Source organism: Parasteatoda tepidariorum, chromosome X1 (assembly GCF_043381705.1).
Source record: "Parasteatoda tepidariorum isolate YZ-2023 chromosome X1, CAS_Ptep_4.0, whole genome shotgun sequence".
NCBI classification, from domain to species: domain Eukaryota; kingdom Metazoa; phylum Arthropoda; class Arachnida; order Araneae; family Theridiidae; genus Parasteatoda; species Parasteatoda tepidariorum.
Window position 1 is genome coordinate 20,658,753 of NC_092214.1, and position 25,337 is coordinate 20,684,089.

Genomic DNA, 25,337 nt, shown 5'->3' on the forward strand with positions numbered 1-25,337 from the left:
TAAAATCTTGTATATAAAGTTACAAAGTTAAACTAATAATAAGTTGATAGTTTGAAAGAACAATTTGATTTGATAATTGCAAAAAAATTGATTGGAACTGATACAATTTGAAAAAACCTACTTGGTGAACAAAAATGTTTTTTTATTATTTTTTATTTTATGTGGGTCTAATCTGAGAAAACCCATTGGGCTCTTCTGGGCTGAGCTCACTTTGGCAAACAATGATTATTAGCAAATAAAATAACTTGTCAAATTTTTAGATGGACTACATATAGAGTGTAACAACGTCAGGGCTAGAATAAGCTATGAAGTGTCAAAAATAAACAACACTGCATACTTTTGGTAAGCTAATCAAACAGTGTTATAAACCAAGTCTGGTGTAGAAAAGACTATTGGAAACATTAAAGGTCATGAGGCATGTGTTTATCAAAAGAAAGTTAATCTGTGAAAGGGTTTAAGACACAAGAATTAAGCACAGATCTATTTTGAATTTTTGAGCCTTAGTTCAAATTATTTTGAAATTGAAAGTAAACACATTACTGCAGAAGAACAATAGTTTTTCATTCTTTACTCTAAAAGAAAATTATATTGAAAAGAGAAAATGAAGAATATATTTTCACAGAGTTAAAGGAATAAGAAGATATGTTTTAATTGAATTTTAGAAATTATATTTCAATTAAAGCTTAAAACATTTTGAAAGATAGGCAGTAAAATGTATTACTTAGTTCTAGTTTTTAGATATCCTTCAACAGCTTTAAGAAAACCTTCTGGTTGACGAAAACCATAGCCAGGCATATCAACAAGAAAAAGGCTATTTCCAACTTGGAAAAAATTTACAATTTGTTCCTGACCCTAAAAAATTGATTACATTAAATACAATTTTATAAAAACATATCTATTTAATGTACCTTCTTTCTATAATTATTGTTTTTTAAATATAGAAAAAAGAAAAATCATCAAAAATAACATAATATTGGCAAAGAAATTTTCAAATTAGTTACACTAAAAAGAATCCGAAACACACTTTATACTAATAATAAATAATAAAATTAAAATGTTCGCATTATATAATACTTCAAATTACGTGTAACATCTTAATTTCAAATAAAGTTAGACATTGATTTTAATATTCAAATATTTTAACTAAAAAAAGTGGTGAACACTTTCAAATATTTATATAATAATAAATAAAAAAAATTTTTAAAAATGTTATAAACTTTAATTATATTTTACTGATTTCAGCAAGGTAATCATGCAACATAAAATTAAAACATTTTTTTTCCAAATTTAAATATAGTTCCTCTTTGTTCAGAAACATGAATGTTATAATTTTAAAATTTTCTATATGAAATTCAAAAGAGGAAATTGCTGTTAAGAGATTATTTGAAGAAGGACAATAATTAAATATACCAAAGCAATCTGGAATATAGTAGAAGAAAGAGTTTAAAACTAAAGTACAATATTTGTTTAAAAAGGTAGGTAAAAAAATCAATGTATTATTGACTATTTTTGTGCCTCAAAGTGGTTTGGTACTTTTTAAAATTTATTCAAGTAGAAAAGTTTCCTGAAAGGGTCAAGATTTTCAAATTAGTTGCTTCCATAGAAATTGAATCATACATTTATAAATGTCTCTTGTCCATAAAATTTTCAAATGAGAGTTAGAAGAATTTCAGCAGCAATTAATGCTATTTTGTATCTAAATAGCTTAAAAAAAGGACTCTCATGCTTTTTAACTGGAAGCACACCTATTTACAGAAAGTTGAAATTGAGAAATCAGAAGTTTTAAAATTCTTTAATAGGCAACAGAATAACTGCAAATAAAATGAAAAATAATAAAAATATATTGAAAAAGAAATATAGATACAAGAACAGGCAAGTTTAAAGGACAATATTTATAAATTTGCCAAAAATTTTTTACTTATAATGAATTTTCAACATACCCAATATTAAATTAAAAATAGAATGTTTATCATCATTTTGAATAAGACATAACTATCTTGGTTGCATACTTTTATAATAATTTATTTTAAGCTAAGTTGCTTTTTTTCTCCAAAACTTAAGTTTGGTGGGGACGAGTCACAAAATCAAATATTTTATCAATTGTTTAACAAAAAAATCTAATTAATTTTATCCAAAAATACAGGCTTGATTTATCATTATAATGATTATTCAAATTAGTGATAAAGCGTAATGAAATTTAATTCAAAACTAATAACTGAACAATAAAGCGTTTCAAAGATCAGCTACAACATTTGAAATCTGTTTTTAAAATTGAGAAGAAAAAAAAAATCAGTATTTTTTTTTATTCATAGTTCATATTTCATTTAGGTTTAATAACACTTCCTTAGTTTTTTTATCTTTAAGTTAGTATTTTTTGTAGTTTGGGAAATCAGCATTAAATGTCGACTGGGAGCTTAGGTATTAACACAACATCAGAAGTACGCATTTTACAATTTTTATAAAAGATATTAAAATTCCGTATGAAAGCAATATTTTAATGAGAAAAAAACTTAAAATGTTAAAGCATTAGTTTTTTTTCTCAAACTTCTAAACAGTAAAATTTAATGAAAAAAAAAGGAAAAAAATTTCAAATGATTACTTTAAAAGTTAGTTTAATTCAGAAAATATGCACAGAAATCTTAATATTAACAAGTCCAAACTAGCTGAATGGAATTATTTGTTCATTTAAGCCTATTATCAGTAAATTAAAAATAACTATTAAAACATGTGATAAGGTAATTTATGAAGAACATAGTATTTCCTACTATAATCTGCATCTATGACTTGCGAATGTTCCAGATATTAGCTTTTTATTTCAATCTTAGATATTTTTCAGGTATATGGTTTATTTAAACTTGATAAGACTTAATGTAATTTTCAATTTTATTGAGAATTGCAATTTACTTTACTTTGAAACATTAAAAAAAAATGCTTGCATTTTCTAATTGTTTATCAAGTGTAAAAATTTTATTGCTTTATTAAGCAGTTAATAAATAAGTATGAAATAAATAGGATATAAAAACAAAGCAATATAATACTACGAATATTTTTTAATTAAGGAGAAAAAAAAAGAAATGTGTAAAATTTTCTCAACATAGAAATGTGAAACTTCAATATTTAATTTATTAAATTGATACAAAATTTAACAAATAAAGATATATAATAAATAGTATATATCATTAATATATATATATAATATTGGCAGTCGTGTGAGTAGGACAAACAGGCACAGGATTTTAAACAAGAGCAAATTAATTTTAATAACTTATTAGAATGAGAAAATGAATATCTAAGTGACTCAAAATTGTTGTGCTCCTCAATAAAAGTTAGGGAAAATCTTACAAAGTAAATTTGTAATCTGTCTCCTTTTAGGGAATAAGGAAAATCTTAGTAATTGTTATTGGTTCATTAAATAGGGCTAGAGAAATTTCGCCTAGCTTTCTTAGGAGTTAGCAAAGGGGGGAATGTTAATTAAAGCATACTTGAACTAAAAGTAGATTAAAAGACAGGATGTGAATTTTAAAGTGTGAGAAAGAACGATTCGTTTTGAATGAAAAATTAAGAAAAAGATTTACAGAAAAAGATTAGTTGAAGCTTTTTATGTTACATCCTCCCTCCCTAAAAATTTTAATCACCATCTAAAAAAAAATATTTTTTCTTAAATTTTCACCTAATTGCAAAATTTTCCCTATGATAGAAGAGCAATTAAAATGAAAAGAATAAAATTTGCAATATGAACAATATATAAAAGTAATATGAATTATAAAAAATACACATTTGTACACAGGGTAAAAATTTTAACACAATTAAAATATTCTAGAAAACAAATCAGTAGTAGTGCTACCAGCAAATTTAAAAGTTTGATTTTCATTTTTAACAGTTTTTTTCAGTTCAAAGTTATGTTTATATTTCTTAATGACAGTCCTTCATCAATAAATACTATTCTTACCTTTTCTTTCCTTTATAATTGTAAATTTCCATATGCATTTTAAAAATGCAAATATTCAAAAACATGATACATAAAAATATGAAAATATAAGTTGACATTCGTTTCTTTCTTTTATTTTTTCTTTTCTCTCTTTTATTTATTTTTGCTTTCTTTACATTTATTTTCTTTATTGGTATTTTGCTTGAAATCATTAACCAGGATTTCAGGAAAAGTGTGTAAGGACAAGTTGCTTTTATAATCAGAAACGGTGATCAGTTTTCTCAGATTTTGTATTACAACCTGTTTAACACAATCAATCACTAATTGAAATCCAATGAAAGCTTTCAAACTTAATATGGTATAAAGTAAATCAGTCTTTTAAATTTGACAGACCTAGTTATTTTTCATATTTTTTAATCTAAAGTGCAAGTGTGGTTGAGTTTCAAATTACCTTTAGTTTTTTTTTACATTCACAAAGATTTTTCTTCCATTTTGGACGTAAATTTTTTCAAAATTTTTAATTTGGATATATTTTTAAAGTACTTTTTGTGTCAAGATTTAAATTGGTAGTTTAATTACTCACAATTGGGTGTTAGGCAATTATAATATTTTCATTTCTACTTTGAACGTATTTTTTAATGTATACGGATACTAATTGTCAATTTGTGTTTGATCATTTTCTTATCTTTATGTTTGAAAAAAGTTCAGCAATAAAGAAACTTTGTTTATGGAAAATACTGAGACAGACTGTGTGAATTGAACACCAACGTTGGACTCAAGCATTAATATGTCTGGTTGATCTTCGGGTTTATCTTAATTAAATTTTAAAAACTAGAATTTTAACCATTTTCTAAATTATTTGTATTAATTTCAACATGTCTTGATACTTCCATATTTAATTTATAATTTTTGCCACACTGTAATGCCTTTGAAACATTAAAAATAAATTTCAATTATTAAATATTACTCATGGAAACACATAAAACAATAAAAACGAGAATAAATATCCTTAACATTTTTATGCTAATAAAATTAATGAATTTATTGACCCCCCAAAATAAAATTCCATAAGGGAAATTTTGTTTTTAATAATTGTAAGAAATTTTAAAAATATTTTCAAATTATTAAATATTAAAACTCAGTTTCACAATAAAAATAAGCTCCATACACAAAAAGTAAATATTATCAATTGAAATATCAATGATAAGAAAAATTAATAGCTTATAATCAAAATCAATAATCATTTTTGCTAATTAAACACTAATTACTTTTGTAATTATGAAATATTTCAAAATTAATTTTAGAACAAAAGTACAGATTTAAATCAACAAAATAATAAATCGTCAATATAAATATCATTTACCAAATAAATATTATTTCTTATTAAAACTTATTCAAATTATTTAAACCGGAAATCAGATTTAATAAAATTTTTATCCTCCAATGTAGTTTTCTATAATTATGATAATAATATCTATTAGTATTTCATTCACTAATTTAAATGGAAATCAAATTCAGTTAATGCTTCCATAGCTCACAAGATTTCACTCATATACATGATCATATTTTTCACTACAAATCACTTTTGAAGAGCACAGATTCCCAATAAATTTTGAATTAATTGCTATACCACAATCTTGCAGAAGAATCACTTTAGCTGTTATGCAGAAACGTTGTCACATTGAAGTAGATTTTCAATAGCTGAGCTTTTTTTTTTTCCTTTACTAGCGGAGCAAACAAAACTTCTTTTTTTTTTTGCTTCGGTTTTTCCTTTATAACAGCTCCATTCTTCAGCTCAGTGGTCGGTGCTCCTATGTTATTTTTTTTTAACTTATATATTTGCAAAGCAAGGAACATTTTATTAATTCTTCTCCCGATTTCATCAGGTTTTATCATCTTGCCGGATTCCACAGGATTTTTAAAAAGAGCAAATTAATTTTATTTACGCATCATTATGAGAGAATGAATATCCAAGTCACAAAGTCATTGGACTTATTCATAAAAGTTATGGAAAATCCTGCAAAGTAAATCCGTAATATGTCTCATTTTAGGGAATAAAGGATATTTTAGTAATTGTAATTGGTCTATTAAATAGGGCTAGGGATATTTAGCTTTCTCAGGAGCAAATGTTAATAAATTCATACTTGAACTAAAAATGGATTGAAACACAGGATGTAAATTTTAAAGTGCGAGAAAGGGCATTTCGTTTTTTATAATAAATTTTAAAAATGATATACAGAAAAGGAATAACAGAAAAAGATTAGTTGAAGCTATTTATGTTATACATATTACCCGGATACCCCCTTTGGGGGCGGGACGGGGTTTAGCAATAAATTATGCTATACACATATATATAGTATATGAATTTATGCTGTAAAGAGTTTAATGGAATTAGGTTGCAAAAATTAAACACCAATAACTAAATCAAATGTTCAATTAAGGGGTCAATAAACAAAGTGGTCTTACAGGAACAGAACTATTAAAAATTTGAAAATCTAATACGTTTTTTTAAATTTTGTTTTGGTAATTACACTAGTTTGCATTGATTATTTAAAAAAGGAGATCCTTTGTGAAAATAATAGGCAGCTAGTGTGTAATTATATTTTGAAAGAAGCTATCACAATAGTGATTTTTATTTTACTAATATTAATCTTATATTATCTAAACTTTTACTGAATCCAGTTTCAATAACAGCTCAACTCAAGCAAGCAGTATTTTTCATTTGTGTAGCTAGATCATATATACATTTTAAGATTAACTTTTTGTTGCAACCTAAAGGTACACACAAAAAAAATAATTCGTATGCCATTGAAAAAATTGTTGATAAGGAAACAAACAGATTATTTTTCTAACGATGTTGTTTCTAGAATTCAGTAAAAATAATTAAATTTTATAGCGGATCAAATTATTTTTGTCTTGTTCAGCTTCAAAAACAACCAAAGTGAAATTTAATATTATCTAGATTATTTGAAATTAGCTTCTTTTTAAGATAGCACAAGATTTTTAATTAGTGTGCCTTTTTCTGAAAAATAAACCAGGAGGACAAATAATGCTAATAAAAATTTATATAACATTCAAATCTAAACCAATTAAATGATTGACAAAAATTAAAAAAATGATAACATTTTATATAAGGAAATTAATTTTTATTGCATCAACACCAACAGCATTTGATGTGTTTTTCTCACCAACCACTTTTTGCTTATTTTTTAAGTGCTGCTTTCGTCATATGCCAAAAAAGGAATGAAATATTGCAAACTCAATTAAATTCAAAGCTCACTTGCGTTACAACCATTGTTTCACAACACAAAACATGCATTTCCCCAAGAAAAAACTGCAGATCTATATCAAATGCTATTTTCCAGGCATCAGTTTTGTTACCAGTATGTTGCAAATTTCATAAAAATATAGACAAAACTTTTACACAGTATGTGTATAAGTAAGACAAAAAGATAAATGCAAAACTGTTAGTTAATGATGCTAAACATATACTACAGTGTAAAGTCGCGTATCCGGAATCGGTGGGACTTCCAGAAGTCCGTATAATAGATTTTTCCGTATAATACACCCCAAAGGTAAACAAAGCTTAAAATTAATTAATAAACAATCTGAATCTAAGAAGCAAAAAATAAATAAACACTATTTTTAAGGGGAATAATGTTTTAGCATTAAAATATCTAATCAATAAAATATAAAATATTAGAAAAAAATATTATTGCTGAAAATATGGAAAACGAAAAAAATTTAACAGTTACGAAAATATTAATCCGCCATTTTGAACTAGAACGATTCAAGCAGGAAGGGGAAATTCTGGAACAAAGCTTAAAATGATCTAAATCTAAGAAGCAAAAAATAAATAAACATTATTTTTAAGGGGAATAATGTTTTAGTATTAGAATATCTAATCAATAAAACATGAAATATTAGAAAAAAAATATTATTGCTTAAAATATAGAAAACTAAAAAAAATTGACATATGAAAATAATAATCCGCCATTTTTAACTAGAATGATTCAAGCAAGAAAGGGAAATTCCCGTCATTCATTAAGGTGGGTAGATGGAGGAGAAAAATTCATTTCCTCCTTATTTGTGAAAGAAAATAAGTGTAAAGAGGAGATCATTTAAGTTGAGGGTGGGGAAGTAACAAATTATTGTTTTCTCTCCAATCATTGGCTATCAATCAAGCATAAAGGCGGGGCACGCTGATCGGGTTCTCTTTATTTTTTCTTCTATGACTGAAAGAATCTGCTAAAGAGAGAATGTTACCCCCTTTTTCCCCCGCCTCCTAAATATTACATGGTATGGGGAAGAACGAATGTTTTGTTTCTCAAGGACGTGTATCCTTTTAGACCTATTCAAATTTTCCATTTTGACTCCCCCTCCACCTTAACGCTTGCCCCGTTTACCCTTTTCCACAGTATTTCTTCTTTCAATAAAAAGGTTCCAGGAAATGCCTCTTTTACTAGCCACCTGCATGGGAAAGGAGGGGGGGGGGGGACTCAGTTGCGGTCTTTTGAAAACAAATCTCCCTCTTTTTCCTACATTCCAAGGGAGGAGCGTCACTAACGGTCACTCAATGGTCTTGGTAGATCTTCACTTCCCCTTTCTGGTGATTTATGGGTTCGATGCATGAATCAGAGGTTCAGTGCAAGCTAGAAAAAGAGAAAATGTGTCAAAAGATTATTATTTTTTTTTAAGGAAAGGGGAAGATGGATAGATGTTTGTTTATTTTGATTGTTAAAAAGTGTCCGGGAAATCGACCCTTCCGGGAAAGGGACGTCCGGATATGGGATCAATCAAGCATAAACACACAACTTTATTTAAATTATATTTAAATTATTTTTAAGTAAATTTATATTATTACTAGTTTATATGATTTGAATTTGGTTTCAACTGCCTTGTGCGCTGTTCCAATTTGAATTTGAATTCATGTAGTTATGGTTATTTTTATTTTTCTACCTCCTGTTTAATTAATTTCACTTAAGAACTTGAATTAACGTTCGGATATGGGACGTTACACTGTATATATAAAAAATAATAAACACATTGAAGTGACTCATCCATAAAGCATGCATCAAATTTCTTTTCATCAAAATAGTTAAAAATTATTCATTGCTTTAGTAAATGCAGAGCAAAAAGAACTTGACCACACAGTCCTATTAATCTTTTCACATACAACATATTTACTTTTTAATGCATAATGCAGCAAAGTCAATATTCCCAGTTCTATTCAAAACGAAACTAAATGCTTTTAACTAAAAATTATTATCTTACATTTGGTTGAAGTGCCAAGATTCTGCACATCACTTCAAAAGTAATTTAAGCATTCTTAATTTATCCGGGCGGTGTAGATAGATTGAAATCTAAACCAATTGAATTGAATTTAAAAAATATAAGAGGAAATGGATTGGTTCTACACAAACCTGAAAAATTTAAAGTGATGCAAGTTTTTGATTGGAACCCTCAGGGCAATACACTAAAAAAGAAGAACAAAAAATTCTTGGCAAAGGACGATTGTTAATGATTTGAAAACAATAGGAAAAACAAGGCCACAGAGGCAAAATATCTGGCTACAAATAGAGTGAGATGAAAGCTATGATAGAAGCCTGAAGATGGAAAGATATGATGTAAGTAGATAGATTGAAAAAAAAAGGATAATTCTTTAAACTTAAAAAAAAAAAAAAAAAATCAGAAGTAGATTTTCGGGCAAATTCATAGTGGGCAATCATACTTGAAATAAAAACAGATGAAGATTTTGCACATGCGAATCTCTTCAAATTTAATATGAAAACACACCACTAATAAAAAATAAAAAAGTAAATCAGTTCCTAACTTTAAAAAAAACATCCTTGTAGTGAATTCTGAAGAAATTTATGCCCATCAACTAAAACATTGAAAGTATAAAGTCAAAACCTTTGCTCCTTCCACTATCCTGATTATTACACTTATCTGCAAGCAAAAATACAATCCAATTCCTACATTAGTAGATATTACTGGTAATGTTGCTGGAAAAAAAAACCCTGGAAAACAGGCACAGATGCATAACAAATTAGCAGCCATAATATATATTAACAAGTATTCATGTAAAAAAAAAAAAAAACTTGAAGAAATTGTAATCTCGTAATTTTATAGTTTAAATAAAAATTATATTTAATTTATTGTAGTTAGATGAAAACTTAAAAGAACAAGTAAAATAACTTGCCTAAATATTGAAATTTTTTTCATAACCTAATAATAATAAAAAATCTTCATATTGCATAAATTTTTTTTAAAGGGCGTAAAAAAACAACTTTAAGCAATAAAAATTCGAAACATATAAATAAAATTAAAGAATTTACATAAATTGAATTGACTAACAAAACTGAACAGTGCTATTTTGAGCTTGATTAATTATATCATAAAATTTTTTTTTTTACTGAAAATAAAAAAGTTATGCTGAAAAGTATCAGTAAGCTATAAGTGAGAATAAAATTTTTTCAAAGTAAAAAGATAAATCAGGCTACATAAAATTTAATAATGGAATAAATATTCAGTGAGAGAGAGATAGTTAGTATGAGAAACAGTTTGCATGAATTACACATTTAAGCTAAAACTAGAATATTTGTGTTACACACATTATGAATAAAGAGATACTCATTTAAGTAGCATGAAAACTGAGAGTCGGCTCCCTAGAGGTAAATAGAGTCCATTGTTCACATTTTTTCACAATATGAAATTATGTATAAAGTTAAACTCTTTATATAACATTATTTGTCCTCTTTTTACATTGCTTGCCATCATACACAAGTAGCAAAAAGTTAAATGTTTTACTAGGATACAGTATTGTAATGTAGTCAATTAAAATTGCATAAATTTTTTTTAATATGGTTTTAATTAGGTATACTACATTAATAAAAGAATTTTACAACAGAAATTTGAATTTTTAATATGAAAGATATGCCATAAAACATGGTAAAAACTATTTAAAAACAATAATTAATATAGATACACATTTAAACATTTAACAAAAAATTTTACTAGTAAATGAAAAGTTTCAGATAAGTGAAATAGACTGTGGTTGCTTTAAGATTTTGCTATTTTTGAAAGTTTAGACATTTTATAAAACAAAATTTTAAAGTATATAATTATAATCAAATTAACATATAAAAAACAAGTCTCACTGGTTTTTTAGTAGTTCTTAACACTAGGCCTGGAACTCTAACAAACAAAGCTCGTAGCAATGATGATTTACCAACATTACTTCTTCCAATAAAAGTCACCTATAATTTTAAATTTGCACAATAAGACAATTTGAAAAATGTTTGTTCTAACAACAAAATATAGCTTTTGCTCAATAAATGTATTTCATTGTATGTATGTTTTTATTTAAGAACAGAAATGAGAAAATATATTTTTATATATGGACAGAAATCAGATTATTTTCAAGGTATCTATAATGAGTCTGCTTTCAATTGTGATTTTTTACAGGTTTCTATACCAATAATAGAAAATTTAGAAGTTTTCAATATAAGAATTTATCAGGCATGAAAGTGGACAAAAATAAAAAAGCTGAAATTTTACAACACAGACACTGGAAGGTGGGAGGAAGCGTTCTATGTAATACTGTGATATCAATAAGATATATAAAAACACAACTTCTAACTCTGCTGTGAGACTTTTATTTTATATTAAAAGTGGAAGAAACATTTAGACAGTGAAATTTAATCTTTCCTTAAGCGATATGTTATGCTTAATAATCATAATTTTAAATTAATTACCAGTCAAACATTTTAAATTAAAACAGTAGCTAACTTCCACCTCAATATCTTCTGATAGATTGTTTCTAACAGGTTTAGTCACTTTAATTATTTTATTTAACCAATCAAACTTGAATATATTTTTTTCAGCAGTATCAATAGTAAGCACTTTGTGTTCATCTATCAAATTGACTTCCATCATTAAAATACATTCATCCAACAATACACCATATGAAAAGAACACAAGTAAACGAAAAACAAATAAATGCATGGACAAACACAGGAAAAGTTAAAAACAAGAACTAGCGAAGTCAAGAGAACTATAATGCACCGCTACGCAAATTTAATACACTTCGCACCAATGAGGAAAACCTCAGATCAAATATCGACGGCATTTTAAATTAAAACAGTAGCTAACTTCCACCTCAATATCTTCTGATAGATTGTTTCTAACAGGTTCAGTCACTTTAATTATTTTATTTAACCAATCAAACTTGAATATATTTTGTTCAGCAGTATCAATAGTAAGCACTTTGTGTTCATCTATCAAATTGACTTCCATCATTAAAGTACATTCATCATACAATACACCACATGAAAAGAACACAAGTAAATGAAAAACAAATAAATGCATGGACAAACACAGGAAAAGTTAAAAACAAGAACTAGCGAAGTTAAGAGAACTATAATGCACCCCTACGCAAATTTAATACACGTCGCACCAATGAGGAAAACCTCAGATCAAATATCGACGGTCGAAACTGCTTAAAACTTAACAACCAAGAACTACATTCTTTCTGCACTACAGAAGAAATTGCGGTCGTCAAGAGAACAGCACACCTGCCGAAGCTCCATCCATTTTCTCTTGAGGACCATTCTATCTCAGGAGGCTACTGCAGGGAAAACAAATCGTCCCACACGTGGCTATCATTACGAGGAAGATGTCTGTAATAATTGGACACCCCTAAAAGACTACATTTTTGGAACATTGTCAGAAATTTAAAAAAATTTGAGTAAAAAGCGGATTTTCATTTTTTATGGAAGTCTTTCATAACTGATTTATTCAATATTTCAAAGAATTAAATGAAACTACTTATCTACACTACAAAATATTAAACCATCTTGGGAAAAACCTGTTTTTCCCGTGGTTACCATCAATAATTTTTTTCTTCATCTTCAGAAACATTTCTTAAGGCAGTATTGAAATAAGAATTTGAAAAATTGCTAAAACAGTGCCAACCTAAACATTGTAGAACATTATATAATATCTTTTAGAAACCAATATTCTGCACATTTTTGTTAGGGTCAAAAATTTTTTAATATTTCTAAAAAAAATATTTTGCTCTGATTTGTCCTTCTTTTCGTGATATTTTTCTGTTATAGAGCATTTTTGACTTCTATAATACTCAATATAACAATATTAAATGCACTGCTAATATTAAATAAATTTTCCAATATTAAAATGTACAAAAACTGTATCTTTATAACAAATTAAAAAAAAAGTCTTGCAGCAAAATTATTAACCTTCTGCTATTGCAACATTTTTTTTTCATGTTTAAGTGAGCAATATTACTCAAAAAAGATATAAATAAAAGACATTTTTTTTAAATCCTGGTGTCAATATAGAAAAGTAAAAAAAAAAAATTTTTTTTGTTCTTACAAACTTAACCAGAAATGTTTGTTTTGTAAACATATGTAGGTAACCAACAGCTACGTTGTCTTAATTCCTAAAAGAAAAATACCTCTGCTATTTTTGGAAATTCTGTTGCTTATTTAAAAAGATTGTATCTTTACTTTTGTTGATCACAATCTATCATGCCACCTATTTTTCATCTTATAGCTAACAGACTTCATCTTATGTCCTTATGGCTAACTGAGATCAACATTCAGTGTTATCAGTGAAGTCAAAAAACCATTTCACATTACTTCATTTTTTCCTTGCATCTCGCAAAAACTTATTATGTTTTTGTAATTTTCGTTAGTTATTAACTTGTTTAGTTTTAATGATAGTTGAAGTGTAGTGCATGGAAGAGAATACAGGACTAAGGAGAAGAACAATAACATATAGCATTAAAAACGTGTAATTGCTTATTTGATTTATTATTCATTTTTTTTTCATCATCTAATCTTGTATTATAATTGTGGCAATAAATTTAATTCTTAAAAATTTTTAATAAATAATGTTTACACAAAATGAATACCTATGTTAAGATCTAAAATTATGAAGGTTTAATGTATTTATTTAATTATTATTATTATTATTTTTTTTTTGTTAATCCTTTCTAAAATCTTTTTCTTAAATTATGCAGATGTTGAAACTATATTAAGTTAAATTATTTAAAGCATTAATTCTTATCAAGTTAAAGAAAAAAAAATTAAAAATTTGCACAAAATAATGTGCAAATTTTAGTTTATTAGTTTCGATTAAGTTAAGAAATTTTTTTCTCTCCTTAAGCAGACTATAAATTATAACTTTTCAGATAGGTGTTTAGTTTTGTAAATTATAACTAAGTTAATTTTTTTTCTTGCTTTATTTTTTAAAGAACATTCTATCCTAAATTTGTCTAGTCTTTTTTCATATTACTTTCCACTGATTTTATATTTGAACCACTCAGAGGCCTGCTTTGACCATAGATATTTTTTTTAATGTTTCACATATATTGATTTATAAATTAACCTAGCTTTTGGCCAATATAAAACATTTGCGCATTTATATATTGTCAGTGGTCTGGTCTTCGGACTTGATAATAAATTTTTATCTTAAATTCCAATGATATTTATTTTTGTAGATCTTTTGATTTTTGAAAACTTATTACAAGAAAAATTATTTCTTATACTTTTAATTCATTTGAACAATTGGAAAATTTTGATCTTAAAGACGCATATAGTGAAATAAGTAAAAACAGTTTTACCTAATCTAATTTTATAAACATAAATAACAAAAGATTGGTAAGATAAATCCTTTTTTACTCTTATCACTACTATATATTTTAAATGTTCAAATTATTCTTTTACAAAAAAAAAAAAAAAAAAAAAAAAAAAAAAAAAAAAAAAAAAAAAAAAAAAAAAAAANAAAAAAAAAAAAATATTAAAATTATTTCTTAATAAAATTCCACAATTCTTAGTTGAGCTCTGGTTATTATCTGTATTTAAATAAAGCTGTAATAATGTTATGATATACAACAATATAATTTATAAACATGATTTTAATTTTTAATTAATGGTTATTGGTTCATATTGAAAATCTAATAGATATATTAGTTTTCTAAGTTTTTAACAGTGAAAAGATTTGCCTCACCTGGTTATGTGTATAATTAGTTTTAGAATTACAATTTAGGTGATAGCTTATATGATATCACTTGTCCAATGGTTTGTTACTTGCTGATATGCAGAGACACTACCCTACAATAATGGAAGAGAAGCTGAGTTTTTGACATTTTTTTTAAATTGAAATTTCTCAAGAAATACTTAAAGGATTATTTTATAACTTTAGAGATGTTTAGTTCATGTGATTTTTCATACTTAGCAATAAGACTTGAAGTTTTCAGGGGTTTGGAAGTCCTACAATAAATTATGAAAGAAAACAAGTAGTTTTGAACTCCCTCAAGCAAAAATCTTGTAGCTTACTTCATTTGTTATTTTTAATAGCTGTAAAAAATGTCATAAACATATTTATGGGGTTAAGAACATTTAAAAAAAAAAAAAAGAAATTTTTTTTTTGCTATAAATTTATAAATATTCAATGAAATCAAACAATATTCTTGGAGCAATTTAAAATTAATTACAAAATTATTTATTAAAAATTTAAAAAAATCATTACAAATCACCATATAAGCAATTAAGGTATTTCTTTCAAAAAGTACAAAAACTACATAGAAAATTGCTTGAAACTTTTTATATTTTTAAGATATTCAATTCAAACTCTTTTCATTAGTTGCAAATACGATTCACTAAAAATGTAAGGAAAATTTTTTTAAATTTTTTTTTCTATGCATGCACACTATAAAAGAATTACCTTAATTACTTAAATCTTAAGCAGTTTTTAATGATTTTTTTAAATTTTAAATAAATAATTTTGTAATTAATTTTAAACTGCTCCATAAATATTGCTAGATTCCATTGAATATTTATAAAGTTATATATATATATATATATAAACGTAAGGCAAAAAAAAAAGTTTTCATAAAATTGTCCATATCTCCATAAATATTAAATCCAGGTTTACGAAATTTTATGCAATAATTTCAATTAACAACATAAGTAATCAATACAAGTTACAAGCTTATTGCTTGATTTTCTGGCAAACTTGTTTTCTAATATATTGTCTTTCCTAATATATTGTCGGACTCCCAAAGCTCTGAAAGCTTTAAATCTTATTGCTAAGTATGAAAACTTGTATGCAATTAATTAATACTTTAAGTATTTCTTCAGAAATTTTAAAAACTTAAAGCCTCTCCTCCATTATTGTAGGGTAGTGTAAATATAAATGTATATTATATTATAATTATTTGCTGTAATATGGAAATAATACATATTCTAATCTGTCATAAATAATAAACCATTATGTCTGTAAATAAATAAACATGTGTTAATAGTATTTACCAGGTTTTTTTCATGGTTTTAGCAGGAAAATCTCAACCCTAGTTGAGTGGAGGGAGTAATAATATATACAGAGATGAGAGCAGTCAGAAAGTAAAAAAGAGGAAATCCAAGAATGAATATATATATATATATATATATATACAAAAATTTGACAAAAAAAGTGCGATTTTCAAACTTGTAAGCCATGTGATAATAAATCTTGATGATTAATTTTAATATTGTATGAACATATGAATCGCATGCATGATTTTAAATTGAGAGAATATGAATCCCGATATGAGGCTTTTAAATCACATGAATATGAAACTCTATATCGAATTTTAAAAAATGCGAAAATACAAATCATGATGCGTAAATTTAGATCATGTAAATAGGAATCACAATGCATAATTTTTGAATCGCGCAAATACAAATCACAATGTCTAATTTTTAAAGCATGTATAAATACAAAAATCGATGTTTGACATTACATCGCTCGCTTGAATATGAATCGCTACTTAGGGCTTTAACAGTGCGTAAATACAAATTGTAATATTGGATTTTTAAATCTCGTAAATAAGAATCATAATGTACAATGCTTAAATAGCTTAAATAAAAATCGCAATGCGCAACTTTTAAATCAGATAAATACGAAAATTGATGATTAATATTAAAATCGCGTGAATAAGAATCGAGATATTTGCAGAGTCTGGACTTTGGATCTCTAAAAGGCTTGTTTGTATTGTTTTTGTTCAGACATATTAAATAAAAATTTACAAGATTAATTGAATGAGCAAATAAATATTTTCACTGCAAATCCATCTCTAATTTTTTTCGTTGTTTGCTTTCACGCCAGACAACAGGTTCACAACGTCTGAATTTCGAAAATACGAGCCATCAGGCAGATGAATAAAAAATCTTATTTTCTTTATCGCAAGGAAATGATTTTTAGAGAAGCTTCAGAGGGAGGAATGAGGACTTCAATAGCGAAAAATGCAGAAAAATCTCATCCCTGTATAAAGGTCAACCAGTTTTATCCCAAGGAAATGATTTTTAGAGAAGCTTCAGGGGGAGGAATGAGGACTTCAATACTTTTGCTCCACGGAAAATTAAATACCTCATAAAATATTTTACTAGCGGAAAAAATATGAAAAAAAGTGGAAATCCGTGAATGCGAGGAAGAATCAGATCCCCGTACATATAAATACGAAGTCTATATGGAAAAGAACTTTAAATTGTGATGAGTTTAATTAAAAAAAAATCTGCAAACAAGCACAGACCACAACACCATAAAATGCAACCCCAAAAATTTCTCTCTTTTTTTTTTATTTGACCTCTATTTCACTGAACGATCATCTCTCCTTTTTATAAAATTTCCGAGTAGAGTTGTAGTATGTGCCCACAATAAGGTTGGATAGATGAGAATGGCACCTTAGAGTGACTAGAAAGAACATGGGACCAAAGAAAAAGCGCCCATTCTTAGTTCATAAAACTGATTAAATGAAGGATAACTGTAGCGAATTGCAATTAAAGATGCCTGAGGGCGCTGGGCTCATGTGCAAGAAGAGTTCATGGGTTCGATCCTCGGCGGCCAAAAACTCCCCATGTAGTAAAATGGTGACTGATGCACGCTAAATCTCTTGAGTCACAAAATCCTCCATGTTCCCATAACAAATCATATCTCTGGGGGCACTGATCAAGGAGTTTCCTTGTCTTCTGGATTGGTTCAAGACAACGGATATATATATATAAAAAACATATCTGCTTCCACTAAACAAACCCCTAACAAATCCACAAAACAAGCTGCCAAAGGATTGGCTAAGATCTAAATGGATGAATTGGATAGATGAAGACATCCCAAGTGAGGATGATGCATTACATCCAGACACTCCAATCACAGAATAGGAATTTACTAAACTTCATGGAAAATCTGATTTATACAGGTGCTTTATTTCGTTTGTTCTTGTATTGTCATTCACCTAAACATGGGTAAGCAAGAAGACTAAAAAATAATAGTATTTCTTTCCAATTGTCCTTTTTATATGTTTCTATTTTAATTGTTTAATTTAAGCATTTGGTTTTCAACTATTATTTTATGAATTTCTATGCTTTATATGTATGTTTCATAATATTTACTGATTATTGCTAATGTGCGACAAAGGGAGAAGTATTTCTGGAGTTTTCCAGGAAGTGGATCCAATTTAAAAGTAGACCCTCACTTAAGTTTTAGAAAAAAAATTTAAAAATTCTCAGCTTACATTTGGAAATATACAGTAACTTTTTGATACTACAATAACTTTAATTTGTTTAAATTTAAGATATTTTTATAATACTTATTTACAAACAATGGTATAGATTCCATTTTATTCAGTTTCGTCTGGGTTTTTTTCCTTCTAGTTTTTATAAATGCTTAGTAAGAAATAGGTTTTATCTGGCCAAAATACTAACCCCACTTGAAACCTAATCTTGACACAATTGGGTGTTTAATCTTGCTTAGATTTTTGTGAAGCGATAAAGCGGTGGGAGGGGATAGCATTATTTCTGGACTAATATAGCAAGAAACAAATTAAAACACAAAATAAAACTTTTGAAAGAGTTGTACAAAATTATTTATAACATAGAGAGCCTACCTCAGGTAAATTAGGCTGAGGGAATGTTTCAATTTGAGATGTAGAAGCAAAATGCTTGATTTCATGTCCTTTCTCTGGCATAAAAAGTTTCTGTGCGATTTTCATATCTTGAATACTTGGGTTGAAAGGAGTTTCATTTTCTTTAAATAAGGGAGTTTCAATAAACTGTTGTAATTCTATACAAGGATTTTTAAATCTAGGATCAATTTTTTTAGCACCAGCATATGTAGACATCCATTTCTTGTGAAAGGTGTGAAGGTAACGCAACTTCTGCATAATCTAAAAGTATAGATAATATCAAACAAAAGTTTATACAGTATCCATTATATCAGCAGCTTAAGTAAACTTTAACCTCAGCAAAAAAAAAATTTTTTTCTCACTAAACAAGTACAAAAAGTATGAAAACAAAATGCACTTTTCATAAAATTTTAGAATTAAAAAGACACATTTAAAATTTTCAACAAATAAAATGGTAAACCTTTCAAACAAAGTTTGTCAAAATGCACCCAGGCACATTGCTTATTTTACACATTAGATTTGAGTTTCACTCCTAAAAATTTTTTTACAGAGAGTAAAAATACTCCCAGCAATTCTTTTTAAAAAATTATTATTTTTTACTAGCTGAGACATAAAATTCTTTCCTAAATCCCAATTATTTATTCTAAATCCCCCCCCTCTAATATCCAAATTATTCATCCTAAATCTGTGAAGACAATACTTTTATATATGAAAACTCTTCATATATCCTAAATTCAGGACATTGATTGTCATTTCTCAAGAGTGTCAATAAGTGCAATTGTACAGGAAAGAGGGTTTGCAACACAGAATGAAATAAAATTTTAACAAAAACATGCTATGTTTGGGGATAAGCATTTGGATGATCTTTTCAGGTTGTCTTGGGATCGATCCTCCCTTACATGCCAGCAAGGTGTTAATTTTGGCAAGAATTTTGGGAACACTGTAAAGTTGTGAGAAAAAAAAAGTGCATAAAAAAGTTAATGCAAAATATTTTATGTAAATAAAGCCTCAATAATTCGGCATCACAGGACTTGCACATTACTGAATTACTGGTTTTTAAGGAATATGGATAAAATACGAAAAAAAAAAAAAAAAACTACAGAAAATTTGAAAAAGTAAAAGTAAGAAATTATCGTTGGCAAATACATATAGTACAAGAAAATCATTCAAGCAAGAAATTATACCGTAAGTTTAATGTTGCTACTCTTTAACTGTACAATGTGCCAGAAAAAAATTTAGGAAAACATAAAATTTTTCTATAAATCCTAAAATAGGGCATAATTTTTTTAAAATAATTTTACTGAAAACATAAAAAATAGATGGAAAATGATACAACTGAAAATGAAAACAATACCTAGAAGCAGAAAAAAAATGAATAATCACATTTTTACCAATTTCAACTGCCACAAAAGTTTAGACACAAATGATTATATACATAATCAGAGAAGACAAAATTTAAATAATTGATTTGACATTCCTTTTTTCAAAATCAACTGAAATACACAATTTTCCATTAAAATGAAAAGATTTTGCAAATTTTTTAAATCAATATTAAACCATGTGGTTTTTCAAGGCTTTTTTCGATTCCAGCATTGATGAGTACTGCTTTCTGTTCTTATATACAGCTATTAATATACCACAAATGCTTTCTATGGATTTAGATCAGAAAACAATGATGGGGGTGGTATTTTATAACTGCTGTTAATATCTCTATGCCATTATTTTATAGATGTAGATTTATTTATGTTGGCATCGTCTGGCTGGAAAACTTCAACCCATTTAATATACATCTAAAAGGTAGCTAAATAGCTGAGAGTTTTGATTGTCAACTGAGTTTCAATAATGCTCAAAAATGTTAAACTGGTTTGGTCATGGAATTCAGAAGAGCTCCAAATCATAGGTAAAGTCTCATAATGTCTGCTAAATACATTTCTTCAGATCTTTCTTACGTTATGCCAAAAATAACTATTGCCACCCACCTGGAACAACTAATTTACATTTTTCTTTGTGCCAAACAGCACATTAATCCATTCAAAGCTATATAACATATACTTGAAGGCTCAATCTAATCTCGGTAGTTTATGATGTAAAGACAAGAAATTTGGGTCATCTTGCGCTTTTTGATGTATCCAGAGCTATTGCTATTTTCTGAGTTTGTCTATGAATAAGATCTTTTAAAATAATATGGCTTATTTGATTTTTTCTATATTCTAAGTCTTATTTCATAATTTTTCTCATCGTAATTATGGTTTGCAATCTTTACCATGGACTGAAATTCTTTATATACACTGCTATTGAAGTCTTAATTTCAAATTTTAACCTCAGAATTCCAGAAATTTATTTGTGTATGAATTGCTTTAACCTTGGCACTGTTAATGGAATTCAAACATAATCCAAAGGATTCATAATGGCAGCTAAAAATTTAAAAATCTTTTAAGTGTAACTTGTTGAGAATCTGCATCTATATAATCTTGTATCTAAACTTTTGGGGCAAGTAAAATTTGAATTTTATCATTTCCACCACCCTATAATTTTTTAGTTATTGCTTTTCTTTTACTTTGAATCTTCTAATATCTGTTTATTACACTTACAGTAAAATAATTAGGGAAAAATCTGCATTATTTTGAAAATAATAGAAGAATTCCAAATGTGCCTAAACTCTTGTGGCAAACTTTATATTTATCACTAATTGAGTGATACATAACTACTATCAAATTATATAATCTCCGTTTTGTCATCCCTGCCATTTGTCTGTCTGACATTATGTGTTTAGGTTCTAAGAAATTTTACTGTTTGTAATTTTATCACAAAGGATGTCTTTCATTTATAAAACTGTTTTAATGCTTAATAATTCGGAAAGATTTCGGAAAGTGCAAGTCCTTGGATTCAGGACATCCAAATTTCTGTATCGTTTTTACATTAAGTACATCCCAATTTAATATAGTATAAACCTCCCATATTGAAGATATGCAAAAAAATTAATTATTTTGTGATTAGAAAAACAATAATTAGTGAGTAATTTAGAAATAATTCAACAATGAATTAAATCTAAAATTTCCGTATGAGTTGTCCCTAAAAGTCTAAAATGAAGTGATCTTTTCCAAAGTTAATAAAAGACAGAATCCTCCTTTTCACTTGCAAGCAGATATAATACCGATTTGTTCACTAAAAATAACAATGGGATAAGATAAAATAAGTATTATTAATATATTTTTGTTTTCTATGTAATTGTTGTTGTCTAGAAGCCAAATTTTGGATAAGTCCTCATAACAGGAGCTATTTAACATATGCTGTATTAATGTTAAAACATGTGTTAGAAAACTTTTAAGGTGTGTTGAAAGGGATACAAGCAAAGTGTTGAATGATCAATCACAAAATAATCAGGGTACTATTATATTTGAAAGATAAAAGAGGTTGTTGCAAACTTCAGGAATCCTGTTGGGTCAAAATTCAAATATTTACAAAATAACAAGCATTGAAGGAAGTTTACTTAAGATAAAAAAATTTTTTTGAAGTGATATTGATTTTAAAAAATAATTCTAATAGCAGTAATTTCTGGTAGATTCACTATAGATTTAATCAAAAATGAATGTTTACAAAAAATGTTCGAAAATAGCGGACCAATGTCAATTTGATCATAAAATGGTAAATTTTCTCATTTTTAACTAATATTTTTTAATAAAAAAAAGGGGGTAAGTCAAGCTTTTGATTGACGATAGACTGCATGGCGTCAAATCTGAGTGTATAACAAAATCCAATTTACAGCTTCAGAATAATTAAATATCAGTTTTATTCTGGGGATTCAAAAAAAAAATGTGCTCCTGGCTAAAAAAAAATCATGTGAAGCTAAAAAAAAGAAAAGACAATGAGGAAAAGACACAAAACTCGAATGGAAATTTAAACTATCATCAGCAAGAGATTGTTCTTGGGAGTGGATGAAGACTGTTTGTCAAGAGGAAAAGAAAAAAAAAAATTCTGGCTGTTCTCATTGATAAGGCCATCAAAGCCACAAGTTTAGCATATCATGTTTTTCTTCCATCTACATTTCGTGAGATTTGTTCTCAGGAGTGAATGAATAGGCAAACAACGCTAGTCGAGAAAAGAGCTCTTGCCATTCTTATTGATGAGGTCACCAGCATCACATGATCAACTTAAAGTGTTTTGCTTCTATTCCTATACTTTCAACTGTAGCCTTTTAGCAGTTTAAACTTTTCTTTTTACACTAAGATTTTAAAGCTTCTAAAGTTCTACGAGGGATTTTCAGCACACACATTTTATATTAGGAAATCTTTAAGTTCACTTTCAAATGTGATGCGCCACTACCAAAGTTTGTTCAGTTTTCTTTCTTTTTTGTGCTTAAAATGCCTGATTTCTCTTCAATAGTGACTAAAATTGAAAGAGCAGTGTGTATGGTGGAGTGGCCTATGCGATGATAATCGAAAATTTTAAATGTTTTTTACGGGTATGGCATGCACGACGGTGTAACCTTTTTACCAAAAATTACTGTATACAAAATCATGTTGACTTTTGTTTCAATGATAGACTGAATCTAAAAGTATGAAATGATAATTGAAAACTCTAGATTGAAATAACAACAGGGCATAATTTATAACATATTCAGTATTATTTAACACCATTAGAAAGTAAAAATGTAATAGGACTTGCCATTATAAAGCCAGCAACAAAGACAGTTTGTTACTATCTGAAACAGTATATCATTTTGTTACTTTATTCAATTGAGGTTAATAAAGTTAAGTTTTTTGTTGGGAAAAGGAGCTATATTATTGATATTAAAAGTATTTAATTAGAGATCATTCAAATTAAACTATATTCAAATAAAGTAGACAAAAATATTACGCTTCTTCATACTTACTAATAATATTATGATATTTTCATCTATTAAGAATATCACAGAATGAATATCACACGTTTTGTTTATATGATGCAGAAAAGATCTGAAAAAGACAAATTTTTAAAAAAAATTATAAGAATTTTTTTTTGTTCAATATTGCAGTTTGAAAAGTAAATTAAAGTGATAAAAAATAAAACAAATATTCCCAACTACTGAACTACTACTTCCAGAATATTTCACTGCAATTAAATTAGAGTAACTATGCTTTTCTGAAGTCAGGTAATTACTTATATGAAGTAACCAAGATAAACTCTTGCAGTAGAGTATTAATATTGATGTAAAATGTAATAAAAGTATAATAGTAATCCTATATTATAATGGCCATAAATGTTACTTGGTAATTTATGAGAAGTAAACTCATAAATTAGTTTAGGCTAGTTTTCTCTTTTCGAAACATGAATATGAAAGCTTAGTTGTTAATGCCAGAAACAACTGCATAAAATTTTTGCTCTCTTAATACAATTTTAGTAGTTCTGGGGCAACAGACCACCAATGATTTTTAATATTATTGATGCGAAATTAAGTTCTACATGAAGGTCAATAAACTTTTATACAGACTTTAACTTTCAAAACCGGCCTGTGCAGGGGCAGGGGAACTGGCCTTGCATCAGAAAGGTTCTGGGTTCGAATCTCGGGCAAGCACGGATGTTCTTTCCTTCTCTGTACTATTTTTCCTTACTGTGGGAGAAACATTGGCTCCCCTAATATGGTGTCGATAAAAGAGCGGCCAACAAATTTGCCCTTCAGATGCCTGTATGACGAAAGGTTATTCTACAGGTGGACATTGGGAAAAAATCTTTAGGAGATTTATGAGATTGACTGAATTACTCTAAAATTGAGGAAATTACTTTAAAAGTAAGCTTGAAAAGAAAACTTTTACAAAACAGAAATAAAAGAAATTATGCAAATTTTTAAAAAAAAATTATAACTGTAGCAATTGCATTTGAACAACAATCTTGAAACATTATAAAGTATCATATTAATTAATAAACAATATATATACTTCCCTTTTCCTTTAAACTCAAGTGGAACAAAATAAATATTAAATTTATTTCTGGTAAATTGTTTCAATTCATTTAAAGATCACTAAATTCAGCTCATTATTTTTATTTTTAGTTAAATGATATAATCAACAAGGTGATACAAAAAATTTATTTGAAGTTCGAAAGTTCAAGTTTAATGAGAGATAATTTACACTGAAAAACAAAAACTTAGAGCTTAAGAAAACAGTTATTCTATAAATGCAGCAATATCAGTTTGAAAATTTTTTAATTTTTCTGTGCATTTTACCCCTGTCCTCCAAAAAAACAAACTACATCTGAAGCATTAATCTAATAGGCATTAACCTTCTTGGTTTGAGATCATTGACTTCCATTTTTTAACAAACTAGACAATTTATAGATAAATGAATTTAAGTAAAAATAATAAAAATGCTACAAAATGAATTAAAAGTAAAAAATGAAATATATTTATGATTAAAACTTACTAATAACTGTCTATGATACAACAATATTGATAAGAAATTAAAATCC

The 25,337-nt window shown here is 27.1% G+C and overlaps 1 protein-coding gene across 3 annotated transcripts in view; it reads right to left on the reverse strand.

Moving 5' to 3' along the window:
• LOC107456901 (GTP-binding protein 8) overlaps positions 1–25,337 on the reverse strand; it is a 56,424-nt gene that overhangs the window by 29,938 nt on the left and 1,149 nt on the right. For 2 of the 3 annotated variants that reach the window (XM_016074875.4, XM_016074877.4), the window contains exons 2-5: positions 23,767–23,848; positions 18,876–19,154; positions 11,089–11,187; positions 722–852 (exon numbers count right to left, since the gene is read on the reverse strand). In XM_016074875.4, coding sequence (XP_015930361.1) covers positions 722–852; positions 11,089–11,187; positions 18,876–19,151 — 506 coding nt within the window. In that variant the 5' untranslated portion in view covers positions 19,152–19,154; positions 23,767–23,848. The remainder of the gene's footprint in view (positions 1–721; positions 853–11,088; positions 11,188–18,875; positions 19,155–23,766; positions 23,849–25,337) is intronic. The other variant, XM_043040069.2, reaches the window with a different exon arrangement.